Source organism: Mobula birostris, chromosome 12 (assembly GCF_030028105.1).
Source record: "Mobula birostris isolate sMobBir1 chromosome 12, sMobBir1.hap1, whole genome shotgun sequence".
Classification (NCBI taxonomy): domain Eukaryota; kingdom Metazoa; phylum Chordata; class Chondrichthyes; order Myliobatiformes; family Myliobatidae; genus Mobula; species Mobula birostris.
Window position 1 is genome coordinate 12,937,431 of NC_092381.1, and position 22,109 is coordinate 12,959,539.

Below are 22,109 nucleotides of genomic sequence, written 5' to 3' on the forward strand. Positions count from 1 at the left end.
AGTGTGGACAGAACTAAGGAACTGCGAGGGTAAAAAGACCCTGATGGGAATTATATACAGACCCCCAAATAGTAGTAAGGATGTGGCCTACATATTACAACAGGAAATAGAAAATGCATGCCAAAAGGGCAATGCTACAGTAGTCACGGGGGATTTCAATATGCAGGTAGATTGGGAAAATCAGGTTGGTGCTGGATTCCAAGAGGGGGAATTTCCAGAATGCCTACAAGATAGATTTTTAGAGCAGCTCATAGTTGAGCCATGATGGGAACAGCTATTGTGGATTAGGTGTTGTGCAATGAAACTGAATTGATTAGAGAGCTTAAGGTAAAAGAACCCTTTGGGGAAAGTGACCATAATATAATCGAATTCCCCTGAGATCTGACAAGCAGAAACTAAGGTCAGGTGCATCAGTATTACAGTGGAGTAAAGGAAATTACAGAGGCATGTGAGAGGAGTTGGCCAGAATTGATTGGAAAAGAATACTGGCAAGGATGATGGCAGAGCAGCAATGGCTAGTATTTCTGGAAGCAATTCAGAAGGCATAGGATATAGATATCCCAAAGAAGATGAAGTATTCCAAAGACAAGATGACACAACCATGGCTAATAAGATAAGGCAAAGACAATGTACGTTTGTAAAAGCCAAAGGGAGGGCATATAATAGAGCAAAAATTAATGGGAAGTTTGAGAATTGGGCAGCTTTTAAAAGCCAACAGAAGGCAACTAAAAAATAATTAACAAGGTAGAGATGGAATAGGAAAGTAAGCTAGCCAGTAATATTAAACAGCATGCCAAGAGTTTCTTCACATATATTAATGTAAAAGAGAGGTGAGGGTAGATATCGGACCACTGGAAAATGATGCTGGAGAGGTAGTAATAGGAACAAGGAAATAGCAGATGAACTGAATTAGTATTTTGCATCAGTCTTCAAAATGGAAGACTAGCAGTATGGCAGAAGTTCTAGGTGTCAGGGGGCATGAATTGTGTGAAGGAACCATTACTAGAGAATAGGTTCTTGGGAAACTGAAATGTCTGAAGGTAGTTAAGTCACCTGGGCCAGATGGTGTTCACCCCAGGGTTCTGAAAGAGGTGGCTGAAGAAATCATGGCGGCATTACTAATGATCTTTCAAGAATTACTCAATTCTGGAAATGTTCCAGAAGACTGGAAAATTGCAAATGTCACTCCACTCTTCAAGAAGGGAGAGAGGAAGAAGAAAAGGAACTATAGGCCAGTTAGCGTGATCTCAGTGGTTGAGAAGATGTTGGAGTCGATTACTAAGGATAAAGTCTCAGGGTACTTGAAGGCGCATGTTAAGACAGGCCATAGTCAGCATGATTTCCTCAAGGGAAAATCTATCCTGACAGATCTGCTAGAATTCTTTGAAGAACAAGCAGGATAGACAAAGAAGTATCAGTGATGTTGTGTGCTTGGATTTTCAGAAGGCCTTTGACAAAGTGCCACACGTGAGGCTTCTTAACAAGCTCAAGCCAATGGTATTACAAGAAAGTTTCTGGCATGAATAAAGCAGTGAATGATTGGCAGGAGGCAAAGAGTGGGAATAAAGGGAACCTTTGCTGGTTGGCTGCTGGTGACTAGTGGTGTTCCACAGGAGTCTATGTTGGGACTGATTCTTTTTAGGTTATATGTCAATGATTCAGATAATAGAATTGATGGCTTTGTTGCAATGATAATTAGTGGAGGGGCAGGTAGTTTTGAGGAAGTAGACAGGCTACAAAAGGAGTTGGACAAATTAGGAGAATGGGGAAAGAAGTGGCAGATGGAATACAGTGTCAGGAAATGTATGGTCATGTACCTTGGTGGAAGAAACAGAAGGTTTGTCTATTTTCTAAATGGAAAGAAAACACAAAAATCTGAAGTGCATAGGGACTTGGGAGTTGTTATACAGGATTTTCAAAAGGTTAATTTGCAGGTGGATTTTGTGCTGAGAAAGGCAAATGCAATGTTAGCATTATTTTCTAGAGGACTAGAATATAAAAGCAGGGAAGTAACTTTGAAACTTTATAAAGCACACGTGAAGGGAGAATTATAGTATTGTGACCAGTTTTGTGCCCCTTATCTTAGAAAGAATGTGCTGAAACAGGAGAGGATTTTAAAGAAGGTTCACAAAAGTGACTCCTGGATTGGATGGCTTGTTATATGAAGAGCATTTGATTTCTGTGGGCTTGTACTCACCGAAATTCAGAAGAATGAGGGATGACCTCATGAAACCCATTGAATGGTGAAAGTCCTTGATAGAGTCAATGTGGAGAGGATGTTTCCTATAGTGGGGGAGTCTAAGACCAGAGGACCCAGCCTCAGAATAGAGGGGCATCCTTTTGTAATGTAGATGAGGAATTTCTATAGCTAAAGTGGTGAATCTGTGGAATTCTTTGCCACAAGCAGCTGTATATTTAAGGCAGACATTGATAGATTCTTGATTAATCAGGGTATGAAGGGATATGTGGAGAAGGCAGGAGATTGGCTGAGAGGAAAATTGGATCAGCCATGATGAAATAGAACAGACTAAGAAGGGCCAAATGGCCTAATTCTGCTTCTATATCTTATGTTCTTAGAGTCTTACGGACACCTTCAAGGAGCAGTGTTTCGAAAAGGCGGCATCCGTCATTAAGGTCCCCCACTACCTAGGACATGCCCTCATCTCATTGCTACAATCAGGAAGGAAGAACAGAAGCCTGAGGCACACACTCAATGATTCAGCTTCTTCCCCCTTGCCATCCAATTTCTGAATGAATAATGAACCCATGAACACTACCTCACTACTTCCATATTTCTATTTTTTGCACTAATTTAATATCATTATTAATATATATATGTATATTTACTGTGGGTACATGGCCAAGTGGTTAAGGCATTGGACTAGTGACCTGAAGGTCGTGAGTTCGAGCCCCAGCCGAGGCAACATGTTGTGTCCTTGAGCAAGGCACTTAATCACACATTGCTCTGCGACGGCACTGGTGCCAAGCTGTATGGGTCCTAATGCCCTTCCCTTGGACAACATCGGTGTGGTGGAGAGGGGAGACTTGCAGCATGGGCAACTGCTGGTCTTCCATACAACCTTGCCCAGGCCTGCGTCCTGGAGACTGAAGACTTTCCAGGTGCAGATCCATGGTCTCGCAAGACTAATGGATGCCATTATGTATATTTACTATAATTCAGTTTTTTCTCTATATTATCATGTATTGCATTGTACTGCTGTTGCAAAGTTTAAAAAATTTCATGACATATACTGGTAATATTAAACATGATTCTGATTCTTTTACCATATCCTGATAGGATAATCGGTCACTGTAAACTGTCTTCTGTGTGTGGGTGTGTAGTGGAATCTGGGGGGAGTTATAAAGTCATACAGTAGAACAGCACAGAAAGAGGCCCTTCAGCATATCTAGTCCATTCTGACCTAATCCTCTGCCTAATCCGATCCAGGGACCATATCCCTCCAATCTGGTCTCATCCATGTACCTATCCAAACTTCCCTTAAATGTTACAATTGAACCCGCATCCACCACTTCCACTCATTTCACTCTTACACTGCCCTCTGAATGCAGTAGTTACTTCCCAGGTTCCCCTTGAATATTTCAACTTCCAGTTTAAACCTACTCTATGACCTCTAACTCTAGTCTCACCCAACCTGAATGGAAAAAAAGCCTGCAAGAATTCAAGCAGGAGGGGGAGGGATGGAGCCAAGAGCTGGACAGGTGATAGGCAAAAGGGATATGAGAGGATCATGGGACAGGAGGCTCAGGGAGAAGGAAAAGGGGGAGGGGGGGGAAAACCCAGAGGATGGGCAAGGGGTATAGTCAGAGGGACAGAGGGAGAAAAAGGAGAGAGAGAGAGAAAGAATGTGTGTATATAAATAAATAACGGATGTAGACTCGACTTTTCGACCACATTTTGACTCAGACTCGCAGCTCTTAGCTCCATCCCTCCCTCTCCCACTTTCCCACTAGCTCTTCCTTCAGTTAGTCCTGACGAAGGGTCTCGGCCTGAAACGTCGACTGTACCTCTTCCTAGAGATGCTGCCTGGCCTGCTGCGTTCACCAGCAACTTTGATGTGTCTTGCTTGAGTTTCCAGCATCTGCAGAATTCCTGTTGTCTGCAAGAATTCACTCTATTTACTACTCACATAATTTTGTACACCTCTGTAAAGTCTCTCTTCATTCTCAGAATCAGAATCGGGTTTGATATTACTGATGGATGTTATGAAATTTGTTATTTTGTGCCAGTAAATTACAGTAATATATATATATTACAGATTAACTTAAATAAGTAATACAAAATCAGTGAAGAACTGTTCATGGGGTGGTTCATTGTCCATTCAGAATTCTGATAGTGGAACGGAAGAAGCTGATCCTAAGATGAGAGAGGCCATGTCCTAGGCGATGGGGTTTGTTAATGATGGATGAAGCCCTCTTGAAGCTGTCCTCAACGGCGTGGTGGCTAGCGCCCATGATGGAGTTGGCTCAGTTTGCAACCCTCTGCATCTTTTTCCGATCCTGTGCAGTGGCCCCTCCATCCCAGACAGTGATACAACCAGTCAGAATGCTCTCCATGTACATCTGTAGAGATTTAGTGTCATACCAAATCTCAAACCCCTAGTGACATATAGCCACTGACATACCTTCCTGATAATTGCATCAATATGTTGGGCCCAGGATAGATCTTCAGAGATGCCAACACCCAGCAATATTAAATTGCTCACCCCTCTCGCTGCTGAACCCGCGATGAGGCCTGGTGTGCGTTCCCTTGGCTCCCCCTTTCTGAAGTCCACTATTCCTCTGTATCCAAGGAATAAACTCCTAACCTATTTCAGCTTTCCCTATAACTCAGGCCCTCAAGTCCTGGCAATATCCTTGTAAATTTTCTTAGTATTCTTTGAAGCTTGTTGATACCTTTCCTGAAGGTAGGTGACAGCAACTGTGTACAATATTCTAAAACTAGCAGACAATGGTGAGAAGGAGGAGGTCCTCACCTGGACCAGAACCCTCCATACCTCTCCCATCCATATACTTATTCAAACTTCTCTTCAATGCTGCAATCGAAGCCATGTCCAACATTTCTGCTGGCAACTCATTCCACACTCACACTACTCTCTTTGTGAAGAAGCCCCCCCCCCCGCCACCTCAAATTCCCCTTCAATATCTCACCTTTCACCCTTAACCTATGACCTCTAGATCTAATTTCACACAAAGCTCAGTGGAAAAAGCCTGCCTGCACTCACCCTATCTATAACCCTCATAATTTTCAATATGATGTTGGCCTGGTGATCAGGCACATTCATCTAGAACAACAGAACCAGGGACTGAGTGGCCTGCTCCATTTTCAGTGTATCAAAAGTTCAAAGGGTTCAAAGTAATTGTATTCTCTAAGTATGTGAATGTCATCCTGAGATTCATTTTTCAGGCAATCACAGTCGATGCAAAGAAACACAATCGGATCAATGAAAAGCTATGCACAAAGACAGACCAACAACCAATATGCATAAGAAGACAAATTGTGCAATTACAAAAAAAAAACAAATAAATTATTTATGTATCTACTTCTTTAGAGATACAGTATGGGACAGGCCCTTCCGGCCCAATGAGCCATAATGCCCAGCAACTCCCCTACTGAACCCTGGCCTAATCACTGGTCAATTTACAATGACCAATTGACTTACTAGCCGGTACATCTTTGAACTGTGGTAGGAAACTGGAGCATCCGGAGGGAATGTACGTGCTTCACGAGGAGAATGCACAAGCTCCTTACAGACAGCACCGGACCTGAACTCCAGACTCCAGAACACCTCGAGCTGTCATAGCATTGCGATAACAGCTACGCTACCATTGCACCCCGAAAGTAAGGTTGAGAACATGAGCTGTAGAGCCCTTGAAAGTGAGCTCATAACTTCAGTGCTGAACAAAATCAGTCATACGTCTTTTCCCAGTTTATATATCTTCCCCATATATTACAGACCTTGCCTCTGTTAAATAGCTGGAATATCATTAACAATAATGACAATGTATAATTAGTAGTGTAAAGAGCATCAGAGCACCTTCTTGATTATATGCTACCATATTGCTTTATATTCCAATGACCAACTTATAACTGGAAATAAATTGCTTCCTAATTATACTGCTATTCACAGTAGAAAAGTGCATTAGCATTATTACCCATGGAATTATGGGACTGTGGGATTGCTTAGGCTCTCATATCAATAGCGCAAACTAACAAGCAAAGTTTTAGTTGCTTGTTTGTTTGTGATGTTCACTGCTATCACATAGGGAAAAGCAAGCTGTGTTCTCTTCCTCGTTCCTCTAACATGAATTTGCAACGCTGACATCAAACTCGTTAATGTCCCTGTGCAATAACAATATTGGTTAAATTGCTACAAAGGCAAAATGTGAGCAAAGGGAGAGAGCTGTCTCTTTATTAATCCATACATTAAAAATAAAGATCTTTAAGATTAGCTTTAATGATTATATCTACGTCAATGTATTGCACTGTATACACTGAAATGTGCGAACAACCAACACAGTCCTAGGATGTGCTAGGAGTAACTTGTGGCACCAACATAGCATACCCACAACGTTAACGCATACATTTTTAAGTGGGAGGAAACTGGAACACCCAGAGGAAACCCACAAAGTTACGGAGAGAATGTACAAACTCCATACAGACAGCAGCGGGAATTGAACCCCTGATCTTCCGATCACTGCTGATGTAGTGTTACACTAGCTGCCTTTCTACCAAGGAAACAAGGAGGCGAGAAAGTCTTTGATTGTGTAGGACTTTACTTTTGATAATAGGAATAAGGGTGGCAAAAGTTCTGGTATAGAAACAGGTTCAGCAGAGGTATCAATAAGAGTTCATTCATTCTTTATGTGCCATCTCATAGGACATGGGCAATCATGGTCTTTCCATGACCATGATTGTGCTTGGTAAAGTTTTCTACAGAAGTGGTTTGCATTTGCCTTCTGCCTGGCATTAGTGGTCATAAACCAGGACTTGTGATATGCACCAGCTCCTCATACAACCATCCACCACCTGTTTCCTTGGCTTCATGTGACCCTGATCAGGGAGGCTAAGCAGGTGCTACACCTTGCCCAAGGGAGACGTGCAGGCTAGCAGAGGGAAGGAGCAGCTTACATCTCCTTTGCTAGAGACATATTTCCACCCTGCCACCCTGTTACTAAGAGTAAAAGAATCTTTACTGGAGCCAGTGCCACCCAGTTACACTCATGTGACCAAGTAACCTACCAACCATGTCATTGGATTGTGGGAGAAAACCAGAACACCCTGAAGAAACCCACAGCGTCAGGTGAGAACATATAACGAACGCCCTTACAGATGGGAATTGAACCCCGTTCGGTGACTGATGGCACTGTAGGCGATGACAGTAACCGCTACACCACTGTGCCACCCTACTTTGTCAACATAATCTTTGAGGCAGTCACTTCCATTTCAGTTCTGATGACTTGTGTAGAAACCACAGAGTCTGCAACTAGATGGGAAGAATGAGTGAGTGGTTTGTGGTGTTAAGGACTTTTCCTGCTGTCCATGATTAACAACTGCATGGACTCTTGCCATCCTGACTTCCTCCCAGCTGGTCTTCCTCCATTTTAATGAGTAGGTGAGGCTGTTCCAGACTTTCAATTTAGGATAGGGAGGTGTTTTCTGGAAAGAAATGGACCCATCAGGCTGATGCTGCATGGATTCAGCAAAGGCAGGTCCTGTTTGACAAACTTACTGCAGTTCTTTAAGGAAATAACAAGCACAGCGGATAGAGGGGAACAGATAGCTGTCACTTATTTGGATTTCCAGAACGCGTTTGATAAGATGCCGCATAAAAGACTTATCCATAAGATAAGGATGCTTAAAGTTAGGGGTGATGTATTAGCATGGATAGAGGATTGGTTAACAAATGGAAAGCAGGGAGTTGGGATATATGGATGTTACTCTGATTGGCAGTCAGTGGTGAGCTGTGTGTCGCAGGGGTCAGTGCTGGGCCTACAACTGTTCACGATATACATTAACAATCTGGAAGAGGGGACCGAGTGTACTGTACCTAAATTTGCTGATGAGACTAAATTGAGTGGAAAAGCATATTGTGCAGAAGATATGGAGAGTCTGCAGAGAGATATAGATAGGTTAAGTGAGTGGGCAAGGGTCTGGTAGATGGAGTACAATGTTGATAAATGCAAGATCATCCACTTTAGAAGGAAAAATGAAACAGCAGATTATTATTTAAATGACAAAAAATTGCATCATGCTGCTGTGCAGAGGGACTTGGGAGTGCTTGTGCATGAATCACAAAAGATTGGTTTGCAGGTGCAGCAGGCTATCAAGTAGGCAAATGGAATGTTGGTCTTTTTTTGCTAGAGAGATTAAATTTAAGGGCAGGGAAGTTATGCTGCAACTGTACAGGGTACTGGTGAGGCTACTCCTGGAGTACTGCGTGCAGTTCTGGTCTCCTTACTTGGGGAAAGATATACTGGCTTTGGAGGCGGTTCAGAAGAGGTTCACCAGGTTGATTCCAGAGATGAGGGAGTTAGACTATGAGGAGAGATTGAGTCACCTGGGACTGTACTCGCTGGAATTCAGAAGAATGAGAGGAGATCTTATAGAAACATATAAAATTATGAAAGGGATAGATAAGATAGAGGCAGGAAAATTGTTTCCACTGGTAGGTGAGACAAGAACTAGGGGACATAACATCAAGATTCAGGGGAATATATTTAGGATGGAGATGAGGAGGAATTGCTTTTTCCAGAGAGTGTTGAATCTGTGGAATTCTCTGCTCAATGAAGCAGTGGAGGCTACCTCAGTAAATACATTTAAGATAAACTTGGATAGATTTTTGCATAGAAACATAGAAATCTACAGCACATTACAGACTCTTTGAACCACAATGCAATGTTGGGCCGTCCATGTAACCTACTCTAGAAACTGCCTAGAATTTCCCTACCACATAGCCCTCTTAGCAGGGGAATTAAAGGTTATGGGGAAAAGGCAGGTAGGTGGAGATGAGCCCATTGCCAGATCAGCAATGATCTTATTGAATGGTGGAACAGGCTCGATGGGCCAGATGGCCTATTATTTCTTAGCTCTTATGTTCTTTTTTCTATCATCTACTACAGTAATGGAGTTCAGAGTAGAATCCTCTGTAGAAATTTCTACCGTGGAGAGCACATTGACTGGCTTCATCGCCATCTGGAATGGAGGTAGCAGTGCGCAAATTCGGAAGAACTTGCAGAGGATTGCAAACATGGACAATAGCCTTACCACCGTCGGGGATGTCTTCAATAGGCAGTGCCTCAAGAAGATGGCATTCATCATTAAGCATTCTCACCATCCAGAACATGCCCTCTTCTCATTGCTACTCTCCGGGGGCTGTGGGGGCGGAGATAAAGGAGCCTGAGGACACAGACTCAACTTTTAAGGAATAGCTTTTTATCCTCAGCCATCAGATTTCAGTACAGTTTATGAACCCATGAACACTACCTCAATTTTTTCTCTCTTTTTACGTGACCTTTTTATTTTTTGTATATAGTTCTTATTGTAATTTACAGTATTTTATGTGCTGTTCTGCACTGTTGACAATTAGCAACAAATTTCACATTAGTCAGTGATAATGAACCTGATTCTGATTCTAATCGTCATTAAACACAAGTAACTTTACTAAAATCACAGAGAGCAAGGTCCTACCAAGAAATTTAATTCACTATTATGATTACTGTTACAAAATGACTACCACTGGCTTCAGCTAGTTGCATGGTGTCACAGCAATAACCTTGCATTCAATGTCAGTATAAAAATAGAATTAAAGTGTAGAAGATGAACAGTGAGATAGTGTTCATGGGTTCATTGTCCATTCAGAAATCCAATGTCAGAGGGGAAGAAGCTGTTCTTAAAATGCTGAGTGTGGGTCTTTAAGCTCCTGTACCTCCTCCCTGACTGTATTCATGAGAAGGGAACCTGCTCTGGATGGTGGGAGATCACTGTCACCTGCGACCTCCCAGCACTTGAGGTCCCCATCAGCCAGGTAGAACTGATGGGGATCCTTAATGACAGGAGTATGTGGTCAGCCATTCAGCGTTAATGTGAGGTGAATTTTGTTTTCTTATTTGAGGGCCACAAATCTTTGTCTCTTTCTCAAATGATGCTGGAAGTAGTCTTTAAATAATTTAAGGACTGAGGTAGTAATGAGACGAGAGCTTGCCCTGGATGACCAGGGTCTTTCATGATTGGTGCAGCCTTCTTGAAACACTGCCTTTTGTTGCTGTTCTTGATGGATCACACATCACAGAAACTGGGCCTTTGAGCCTATTAAAGTCCTGTTGCTGTCTCCAAGGAGTTTGTACGTTGTCCTCGTGATATCATGGGTTTCCTCCAGGTGCTCTGGATTCCTCCCACTTTCCAAGACATACGGGTAGTAAAGTTGTGGGCATGCTGTGTTGGTGTTAGAAGCATGGCAGTACTTACGGGCTGCTCTCAGCACATCCTTGGACTGTGTTGTTCGTTGACCCAAACAACACGTTTCACTGCATATTTTGATGTACGCATGACCAATAAGGCTAATCTAATCTTAATCAAGACTCTGCTGACCAATAGGCAGTCATTTACACTATCCTTGTTATATTCTTTCAGTTTATACATCAGCTCCCACCACCCCACCCCAATCAAGATTCCTCTACTCATTGACATGTTAGTGGTATCATACACTCAGTGGTCACTTTATTAGGTATACCTGTGCATCTGCTCGTTAATGCAAATACCTAATCAGCCAGTCATGTGGCAGAAACTCAAAGCATAAAGTGTACAGTCATGGTCAAGAGGTTCAGTTGTTGTTCAGACCAAACATCAGAACCAAGGAATGATCGCTGGTGCCAGACAGGGTTGCTTAAGTATCTCGGAAACTGTTGATCTCCTGCAGTTTTCATGCATACCAGTCTCTAGAATTTACAGAGAATGGTGCAAGAAACAAAAAACATCCAAAGGGCAGCAGTTCTGTGGGTGAAAATGCCTTGTTAATTAGAGAGATCAGAGGAGAATGACCTGGTTTAAACTGACAGGAAGGCGTCAGTTACTCATATAACCACACGTTACAGCAACGGTGTGCAGAAGAGCATCTTCGAACCTTTAAGGGGCCTTTGGGTGTACAGTGACCAATTAACCCACTGACTTGCACGCCTCTGGGATGTGTGAGGAAACATGAGGAAATGTACAGTCACAGGCAGAAGGTGCAAACTCCACACAAGGTCACAATTGAACCTGGGGCTGCTGGATCTGAGAGCAAGACGCTCTACTCACTGTGGTGCCCTCGTTTAATTCTCCCTGCAGTTTAATTGCTGACAGTTAATCTGAGCTAATTGTGTATGGCAAGATTATTAAGGGGAAAAAGGTCAGAATGCCACTAAACAGTAAATAGATTTGAAATCATCTTTCTGGCAGCCCTCTAACCTCATTATGGTTCTTATTTAGCAAGGATTTCCTGATAGACTTAGGCGCTTAATATATATTCTGCTGCTGTTTATGGTTTTATTGACTGGGACAAATGTGTCACTGTTAACCAAGCTTGTCAACATATCGTTCAATGCTGCAGTGTGGAGATAACTAATTAGGGTTCACTGCCACTGTGAGGCAAGGTCAATATGCATCGGTACATGACACACTAATTCTGCAGTCAATCATTTTTGATGTTATCCCTTTAATCAATTCTATCAATATTCCCTTTGGATTATGTCCTGTTTATTCCACGTCAGCGGAAGTCACCCCAACCCCAGTTGAAAATCCTGCAGAGGAATTTTAAACGTTGTAAGACACTTCATTAAGCCATCTGTAGATGTGCTGATCATGGATTTCCAGAGATCACAAAACAGAAAAAAAAATATATATATATACTGCATTTCTCTGACTTTGCTTTTTAGCTGCATAACTGGACATAGAATTACATTAACTTTTCCAGGGAATGTTGCAGAACAGAGAGGTCTCGGAGTACATAGATCCCTGAAAGTGAAGCCAATGGGTGGTGAAGAAGGTTCATTGCCATGCTAGCCTTCATAGAGAATAGAAGTTGAGACACTATGCTGTTATTGGTGAGACTGCTCTTGGAGCATCATGGACAGCTTCCGCTGCCCTATGAGACAGACATTATCAAGTTAGAAGGAGTGTGAAGATTTTAGGGAATGTTACCAGGACTTGAGGGCCTGAGTTATGGGGAGAAGTTCAAAGTTTAAAGTAAATGTATTATCAAAGTATGTATATACTTTGATAATGCCTGTGGCCATTGACCGTGCAGCTCCTCCCGTGGCGGGTCAGACACCCTGAGCCAATAGACTGGTCCTGGATTTTTTTTCCATCCGGCATAGTTTGCATTTTGTTGTTCGATTGTTTGTGGTTTTTGTATTGCTATATTTATGCTTTATTCTTGGTTGGTGAGGCTGTAACGAAACCTAAATTCCCTCGGGATCAAAAAAGGATATCTATCTATCTGTCTATCTATATGTCATCATATACTGCCCTGAGATTTATTTTCTTGCAGGCATTCATAGTAGATAGAAAGAAATACAGTAGAATCAATGAAAAGCTACAAAGAAACAAAAGCAGACAAATAACCAAAAAACACGAGAAAGTCTGCAGATTAATAGTAATACATACAAAGTGCTGGACAAGCTCAGCAGGCCAGGCAGCATGTATGGAAAAGAGTAAACATTTGATGTTTTGGGCTGAGACCCTTCATCGGGACTGGAAAAAAGAGATTAGAAGTCAGATTAAGAAGGTGGGGCGAGGAGAGGAAGAGGTACAAGATAGTAAGTGATAGTTGAAACTGTGAGATGGGAAGGGTTAAGATAAAGAGCTGGGAAGTCAATTGATAAAAGAGATAAAGGGCTGGAGAAGGGGGAATCTAATAGGAGAGGATAGAAGGCCAGAGGGAGGTGCTGGGCCGGTAAGGAGATAAGGTGAGAGAGGGAAATGGGAATAGGGAATGGTGAAGGAGAAAGGGGGCAATTATCGGAAGTTCAAGAAATCGATGTTCATGCCATCAGATTGAAGGCTACCAAGACGGAATAGGACGCACTCAGGTTATTCCTCCAACCTGAGTGCGTCCTCATTGGGGCAGTAGAGGAGACCATGAACTGACATGTCAGAATGGGAATGGGAAGTAGAATTCAAATGGGAGGTCACCAGGAGAGCCTGCTTTTACTGGTGGACAGAGCAGTCTCTCAGTCTACGTCGGGTCTCACCAATAAGTCTACAGATGCTGAAAATCCAAAGCAACGCACACAAAATGTTGGAGGATCTTAGCAGGGCAGGCAGCATCTATAGAAATGAATAAATAGTAAACATTTCAGGCCAAGACCTTCTTCAGGATTGAAAAGGAAGCGGGAAGATGCTAGAATGAAAAGATGGGGGAATGGGAAGGAGGCTAGCCAGAAGGTGATAGGTGAAGCCAGGTGTGTGGGGAAGATAAATGGCTGGAGAAGAAGGGATCTGATAGGAGAGGAGAGTGGATCATAGGAGAAAGGGAAGGAGGAGGGAACCCGGGCAAAGAGATAGGCTCGCTAGAAGAAGTATGAGGCCAGAGTGGGGAAATAGAAGAAGAGGGAAGTGGGAAGGGAAATGTTTTTTTACTGGAAAGAGAAATCGATACTCATGCCATCAGCTTGGAGGCCACCCTCACGGAATATATAGTGTTATGTATAAAGATGAATGCCAATATGCGTAAGAAGACACAATGTGCAATTCCCCCCAAAAATTAATAATAAATAAGTAATATTGAGAATGAGTCCTTGAAAGTGAGTTCATAGTGTGAGCAATCAATTCAGTGTTGAAGTGAATGAAGTTATCCACACTGGTTCAGGAGCCTGATGGTTGAGGGGTAATAACTGTGTCTGAATCTGGTCATGTGGGAGCTAAGGCTCCTCTACCTCCTTTCCGATGGTAGAAGCCAGGGAGAAAGCATGGCCTAGATGGTGATGATCCCAGAGGCTGGCAGGTTAGGAGACTGAGTGTTGACCTTACAGAGATGTATAAATCATCGGCAGTATAGTTATGGTCTAAGCACACAGTCCTTGTCTATGTTTGCACCACCACACACAGATAGAGGATTCTTCATTGCTGTTTCCATAACAATTTTTTTAACCAGTCAGGGTTGTTAGCCTCGAGTTGAACTCCCAAACCTGGAGGACCAGTGGACTCTACCCTTTGACCTGTTTGGCATGAGTGACCCTACAAAGAGTCAAAGCATAAAGCCCTGACTCCAGCCAACACAGCTCTCTGGGTCACTAAGGAACGCAAGCTTCAAACCCCTTTCGACAAGGTCGTGGTCCTCTTGGAGGGCCCAGAACAAAAGTGAACCTTTTTTTCTACTCGATGAGCTAGATTCCCCAGTTCCTTTAGGGAGGGAATTCCAAAGGTTCACCACCTTCTCAGTGAAAGAATTTCTTTTCATCTTCATCCTGAATATCTAATTCTTTATTTTAAGTCTGTGACCTCTTGGTCCTGGACGTCCCATTCAAAGTAACATTAACTCTGCAACTCACACAATATGATGCGAGTTCTCAGCAGGACAGGCAGCAGTAATGGAGGGAAATGAGCAGTCAATTTTTCTGGGCTGAGACTCTTCCTCTTCATGAAATGTCAGCTATTTGTTGAGTCCCTCTAGTATTCTGAGTTGCTTAAGATTTTCAGCATCTGCAGAATCACCTGTGTCTCCGTTAACTTTACACCAATTCAGTAGATTTCAATGAAATCACCTCTAATTTTCCTCAACTCAAGGGAGTACAGGCCTGGATTATTTATTTTCTTATCTTACAACAAACCTGCCTCATTCAGAGTAAGCCAAGTGAATGTTTGTTAAGGGTGAAAGGTGAAAAGTTTAAGGGAAACATGCAGGGAAACTTCTTCACTCAGAGGGTGGTGAGAGTGTGGAATGAGCTGCCAGCACAAGTGGAGCATATGAGCTCGATATCAATGTTTAAGAGAAGTTTAGCTAGGTACCGTATATGGATAGTAAGGATATGGAGGGCTATGGTCCTGGTGCAGGTCCATGGGAGTAGGCAGTTCAAACAGTACAGCACAGACTAGATGGGCCAAAGGACCTGTTTCCACACTGTACTTTTCTATGTCTCTCTAACTCTGTCTCGACCACAAGTAAATCTTTCATTAGCTGGTGAGACCAGACCTGCACACACCATGAACCGTAGAACCATGATGCCTTTGCCTGTGCAATTAACCCATGTTACCATAGAGGTCAACATACCAGTTGAGTTTCTAATCATATGCAGTGCCTTTATGTTAATATTCAGTGATCCGTGTACAAGGACATCCAAACCCCAAGATATTTCAGTCTCTCATCAGTCACAAAATTCCTTTATTTCTCAGGAATGGTTATTTTATATTTATCAATAATATGTTCTATTTGGCATGACATCACCAGGTAATTTCATCTTTGAATGGCATGGTAATGGTAGCAGTTAGCGTAACGCATTTCCCACCACTGTCTGTACAGAGTTTGTTTGTTCTTCCTGTGATCATGTGGGTTTCTGCCTGGTGCTCCAATTTCCTCCCACATTCCACAGACGTTAAGGATAGTGGGTTGTGGGCATGCTATGCTGGTGGCGGAAGTGTGGCAACACTTGTGGGCTGCCCCCAGCATATTGCTCGCTGATTTGATTGGACACAAACACCGTATTATCATATGTTAATTTTATTTCACCGCTACAGCGTGGAATAGACCCTTCCAGACCTGCGAACCACACTGCCCCAGCGACAAACAACAAATCCAATTAACCCTAACCTGATCACCGGACATTTGCCACACCAACTAACTGACGCACTATGTTTTTGGAGTGTGGGAGGAAACCAGAGCATCCGGGAAAAACCCACACATTCCACGGGGAGGATATACAGACGCCTTAAAGAAGGGCATCGGAATTGAACTCTGGAAGGCCCCAAGCTGCAATCGCATCATACTAACTGCTTTGGTACCTCACGCCCTACACAACCATGGTGCCCTTCGATGTTTCAATGTACATGTAACAAATAAAGTTCTCTCTAATCTCTCTCACACACTTCGCTCTTCAAATAATCACGTCTTAAATTTTGCCACATTCTGCCACCTGGATGAGGAGGTCAGAATAAGAAGGTGGGGAGAGAGGAAGGGGTACAAGCTGGCAGGTGATAGGTAGAAGAGGTAAAGGGCTAAAGAAGAAGAAATCTGATAGGAGAGGAGAGAGGAGATAAGTGAGTTTCCTATGCTGGGAGGGTCTAAGACCAGAGGACAAAGCCTCCGAATAGAGGGGCATATCTGATATAGAAGGCATATCTGAGCCACAATGAAAAGCAATGACTGGGGAAGATCCTTATTTGCATAAAACCTTTCACAACCTCATAACGTCCCAAAGCATTTCACTAACGATGAAATACTTAGTGTGTATTTGTTGTCTAATAGTCATAGTCATACTTTATTAATCCCAGGGGAAATTGGTTTTCGTTACAGTTGCTCCATAAATAATAAATAGTAATAGAACCATAAATAGTTAAATAGTAATATGTAAATTACTATTTACATATTACTATGACAGTTATGAAATTATGAAATAAGTCCAGGACCAGCCTATTGGCTCAGGGTGACTGACCCTCCAAGGGAGGAGTTGTAAAGTTTGATGGCCACAGGCAGGAATGACTTCCTATGACGCTCTGTGTTGCATCTCGGAGGAATGAGTCTCTGGCTGAATGTACTCCTGTGCCCAACCAGTACATTATGTAGTGGATGGGAGACATTGTCCAAGATGGCGTGTAACTTGGACAGCATCCTCTTTTCAGACACCACTGTCAGAGAGTCCAGTTCCATCCCCACAACATCACTGGCCTTACGAATGAGTTTGTTGATTCTGTTGGTGTCTACTACCCTCAGCCTGCTGCCCCAGCACACAACAGCAAACATGATAGCACTGGCCACCACAGACTCGTAGAACATCCTCAGCATCGTCCGGCAGATGTTAAAGGACCTCAGTCTCCTCAGGAAATAGTGACAGCTCTGACCCTTCTTGTAGACAGCCTCAGTGTTCTTTGACCAGTCCAGTTTATTGTCAATTCCTATCCCCAGGTATTTGTAATCCTCCACCATGTCCACACTGACCCCTTGGATGGAAACAGGGGTCCCCGGTACCTTAGCTTTCCTCAGGTCTACCACCAGCTCCTTAGTCTTTTTCACATTAAGCTGCAGATAATTCTACTCACACCATGTGACAAAGTTTCCTACCGTAGCCCTGTACTCAGCCTCATCTCCCTTGCTGATGCATCCAACTATGGCAGAGTCATCCGAAAACTTCTGAAGATGACAAGATTCTGTGCAGTAGTTGAAGTCCGAGGTGTAAATGGTGAAGAGAAAGGGAGACAAGACAGTCCCCCATGGAGCCCCAGTGCTGCTGATCACTCTGTCGGACACACAGTGTTGCAAGCACACATACTGTTGTCTGCCAGTCAGGTAATCAAGAATCCATGATACCAGGGAAGCATCCACCTGCATCGCTGTCAGCTTCTCCCCCAGCAGAGCAGGGCGGATGGTGTTGAACGCACTGGAGAAGTCAAAAAACATGACCCTCACAGTGCTCGCTGGCTTGTCCAGGTGGGCGTAGACACGGTTCAGCAGGAAGACGATGGCATCCTCAACTCCTAGTTGGGGCTGGTAGGTGAACTGGAGGGGATTTAAGTGTGGCCTGACCATAGGCCGGAGCAGCTCCAGAACAAGTCTCTCCAGGGTCTTCATGATGTGGGAGGTCAATGCCACCGGTCTGTAGTCTTCGGCACAGGGACGAGGCAGGTCATCTTCCACAGTACAGGAACCCTCCGGAGCCTCAGGCTCAGGTTGAATACATGGCGAAGTACTCTACATAGTGTCACACTAATAGTTCTTACATTCAACCAGCACAAGAATATTGATTAGGAATGGCTCCACACAGATACCAAAGGGTAAAGTACATTCACCCTAACTTTGCTGCTCACAATTTTATACACCTTTGTAAGGTCACCTCTCAGTCTCCTAGGAGTAGGACCATAAAGCAAAGGAGCAAAATTAGTCCATTCAGCCCATAAAGTATGTTTCTCCATTCAGTCATATTTGATCATTTTCCTTCGTAATTCCATTCTCCTGCCTACTCCTCTTTAATTTTTGGCACCTTGACTAATCAAGAACCTTTCAGCATCTGCTTTAAATAAACTCAATGACTTGACTATCTGAGGCAATGAATTCCACAGATTCATCACCCACAGGCTAAAGAAATTCCTCTTCATCTTTGTTTTAAAATGATGTCCTTCTATTCTAAGTCTGTGCCCTCTGGTCCTTTCCCATAATTGGAAACATCATCTCCATGCCCACTTTGTCTAGGCCTTTCAATATTCGATGGGTTTCAATAAGATTTCCCCCCTCAAACCCCCCAACCATTCTTCTAAACTCCAGCAAGTACAGGTCCGGAGCCGTTAAACACTCTTCATTTGTTAATTGTTTCATTCCTGAGATAATTCTGGAAAACCTCCTCTACACTCCTCCATGAAACCCTAGTCTGCCCAACCAATGGCAAATACTCTCCGCAATGCGAGAAAAACTTCTGTGCCACCCAGTCACTGATGTCTAATTGAAACTTTGAAATCTGAATAAATGTGAAATTAATTTGCTTGTATTTATTGTATTTGACAGATTCAGAAAGAGTACTACCGGTTATTTAAAAATGTGCCCTGTTGCTTTGAATACCTGAGATGAATTTGGCTGAAGATGATGGACAACCAGCACTGAGATGGGAGAAGAAAAAAGATGCCTCTCAGTAGAGCTACAAGTAACATTGATGGGCCGTGACCATAAGTTATTTAAAGTTTTGCTGTATGGGGTGGGCTGTGTTGGGAAAGTGTGGGTGAAATGGAGTACACAAATCGCTTAAAATCCTTACAACAGGTTTCTGGTTCCATTTGGATTCCTGTCTAGTTTGTAAATGTATAATGAAAGTGTTAAAGCAATTCCTCCTTCATGCAACCTTGCATCCAGTAAAACCTCAATTGTAATTTCTTGGTTTGCATTTTAGGAATTAAATCCCTCATTCAAAAGGGACAATGACAGTTGATCTCCACAAGACCATATGATATAGGAGCAGAATTAGGCCATTCAGCCCATCGAGTCTGCTCTGCCATTTTATCTTGGCTGATCCCGGATCCCACTCAACCTCATACACCTACCTGCTCGCCATTTCCTTCGATGCCCTGATCGACCAGGAAACGATCAACTTCCACCTTAAGTATACTCATGGACCTGCCATCCACTGCAGTCTGTGGCAGAGAATTCCACAGTTTCACATCTCCTCAGTGTGAAACTCTGAAATATGTTTGTTTTTTATTTGCTTGCTTTATCATAAAGATAGCGCAGGAAGAAGCCATTCAGCCCAAATTGATCCCTGCTGGATCTTGTTTCGAAGAGTAATAAAATGCAAGGCATGGTGTTTGAAGACTTTTGATGAAGTGAGCTTAGTCATTAGGATAACCTTACCTGCTGGATTAGTCTTGACAATACCATGAGAGTGCTTTCACGATGTAGAATACAGTGATTCATGGACAAAGTTCAGCATTTTCTGTAGGTTAACTAGTCAGTGACTGAATATTCCAATCTCAAGCTCTGGAGAATGAATTTTCTTCAATTTCTGCTGGCAAAGAAATTTGCTGCTTTAACTTGATTGGCTTACCTCCGGTGAGCTAGCCGTGGTGACATGGCTCCACTTTCCCTTCCCAAATCAAAAGTCCCATGAAAACGTCCCACAGAAGGGCACAGCAGGAAAAGAAAGTTTGTTGCAAATCAAAAGTCCCATGAAAACGTCCCACAGAAGGGCACAGCAGGAAAAGAAAGTTTGTTGCAATGCGGATTAGATTGTGGCTTTGGGTCCTCCAGCATGCAGCAAGGAGAGACAGTGGGAGACCCTGCTCCATGGCAGCGTAGCTGTTAGCGCAACACTATTACAGCTCAGGTCTTCCCAGAGTTCAGAGTTCAACTCCGGCGCCGTTTTGTAAGAATTTTGTCCCTTCTCCCCATGAACGCATCAGTTTCCTCCCACAGGCCAAAGATGCGCCGTTTGGTAGGTTAATTGTTTATTGTAAATTGATTTTGATTAGGTGGGTTGCTGGGCAATGCGGCACATTTGGGCTCGAAGGGCCTGTCCCACACTGGAATAAATAGGTAAACAAAAAAAAATAAAAATAGTTAGCCAAGTTATTGGTCGCCTCTTTAGTATTATCCAGTTCTATAGACGGGACTGTGATGAGAACACCTCTACCTTGTGGACTATTTCATTCTACAGATTCTTAATTTAAAACATTTAAGTTCAAGTTTATTGTCATCTGACTGTACATATATACAAACGAAACTAAGTTCCTTTGAACAGTGCACCCACACAACATATATCACATACAGCACTTAAAATATTACCACAAATAAGTTAATAAAATATATTTTCAAAATGCATGCAGTGTCCGGTATAGGTAAAAAGTCCTTGTGACAAGACCTCAGTGGTGGCACGGTATTCATTAGTCTCACAGCCTGAGGGAAGAAGCTGTTACTCAGACTGGTAGTCCTAGTCCTGTTGCTTCTGTAGCTCCTTCCTGACAGTAGTGGGTCAAAGAGTGTGGGATGGGTGGTAGGGATCCTCAACAATGCTATGGGCCTTTCATATGCAACAACCCCAGGAAGAGTCACAAATAAGGGGAGGGAAACCCTGGTGATCTTCTCAGCATCTTTTTCCATCCTCTGTAGAGTCATGTGTCCTGATGCCTTGCAGCTTCTGTGCCATGCAATGATGCAACCAGACAGGACACACCTGATGTTGCTCCTATAAAAAATTGTTAGAATGGAGGTAGGAAGCCTTGCACTCCATGATCTCCTCAATCTCCTCAGCAAGCATAGATGCTGCTGCGCCTTCTTTAAGTGGGAAATTATATGGATCACCAAAGTAAGCCCTCTAATCAGGGACTCGTTTCATGAAAATTTGAACTCCTATGCTCAATGCATAAGAATGTCAACCAGGATGAGGAATATGGGATTCTGGAATTTCTTATAAAGTAATTCAACTGACTGGTAACTTGGTGAAGAGTTTTATCCTGTATATAGATTTCTATGGATAAAAAAAGAATTCTCTGCAAAATAAACTCATTTACGTTTATGCTTTTTAAATAAAGGTGTGAAATAGTTTTTTTTCTCTGTGTGTGTGTGTGTGTGTGTGTGTGTGTGTGTGTGTGAGAGTTCCTTGTAATGAGATGAAGCAAAGAAGCTGCTTAACATAATTTATTCCTTTCTCTACCATCGCTGAAGAGTAAGGTTGAAGCAAGGTCTAAATCAATGGTGTTCAGCAAAACTGACGGCTGAGAAGAATTTCTTTTGAAATTGTAAGGCCTCATTCGAATTTTGTTCCTCCTTCGTTGCTTGCTCAATGTTATGGCTCTCCCTCCTGAAGAGCAACACGGGAGCACCTTAACCACAGGGTCAACTGTGGTTCAAAATTGTGACTGACTATAGTCCTCTCACACAAGACCAAGAGAGAGCAATAACAACTGCAGATGAACCATAAGTCCACCAAACATAAGAGCATAATCAGGACACCCGGCCTATCGAGTCTGCTCTGCCACTCCAGCGTGGATTCATTATCCCTCTCAACCCCATTCTTCTGCCTACTCACGTATATTTTGACACTTATACTAATCAAGAACTTATCAACCTCTGCTTTAAGTATACCCAAAGACTTGGTCTCCATAGCCATCTGTGGCAATGAATTCCACAGGCTTACCACCCTCTGGCTAAAGAAATTCTCCTCAACTCTGTTCTAAAGGGATGCCCTTGTATTCTAAGGCTGTGCCCTTTGGTCCTGGACTCCCCTAGTATAGGAAACATCCTCTCCATGTCCACCCTATCTTATATAGGCATCCGTTAGTCTCGTGAGACCATGGATTTGCGCCTTGGAATGTTTCCAGGGCGCAGGGCTGGGCAAGGTTGTATGGAAGACCGGCAGTTGCCCTTGCTGCGAGTCTCCCCTCTCCACAACACCGATGTTGTCCAAGGGAAGGGCATTAGGAC

At 43.1% G+C, this 22,109-nt stretch overlaps 1 protein-coding gene across 4 annotated transcripts in view; it reads left to right on the plus strand.

The window, feature by feature from the left end:
• The window catches only part of adgrl4 (adhesion G protein-coupled receptor L4), a 172,462-nt gene extending 151,263 nt beyond the window's left edge, over positions 1-21,199 (plus strand). For all 4 annotated transcript variants that reach the window (XM_072273311.1, XM_072273314.1, XM_072273313.1 and 1 more), the window contains one exon: positions 18,705-21,199. In XM_072273311.1, the coding sequence (XP_072129412.1) occupies positions 18,705-18,767 (63 nt within the window). In that variant the 3' untranslated portion in view covers positions 18,768-21,199. The remainder of the gene's footprint in view (positions 1-18,704) is intronic.
• Positions 21,200-22,109: the final 910 nt, after the last annotated feature.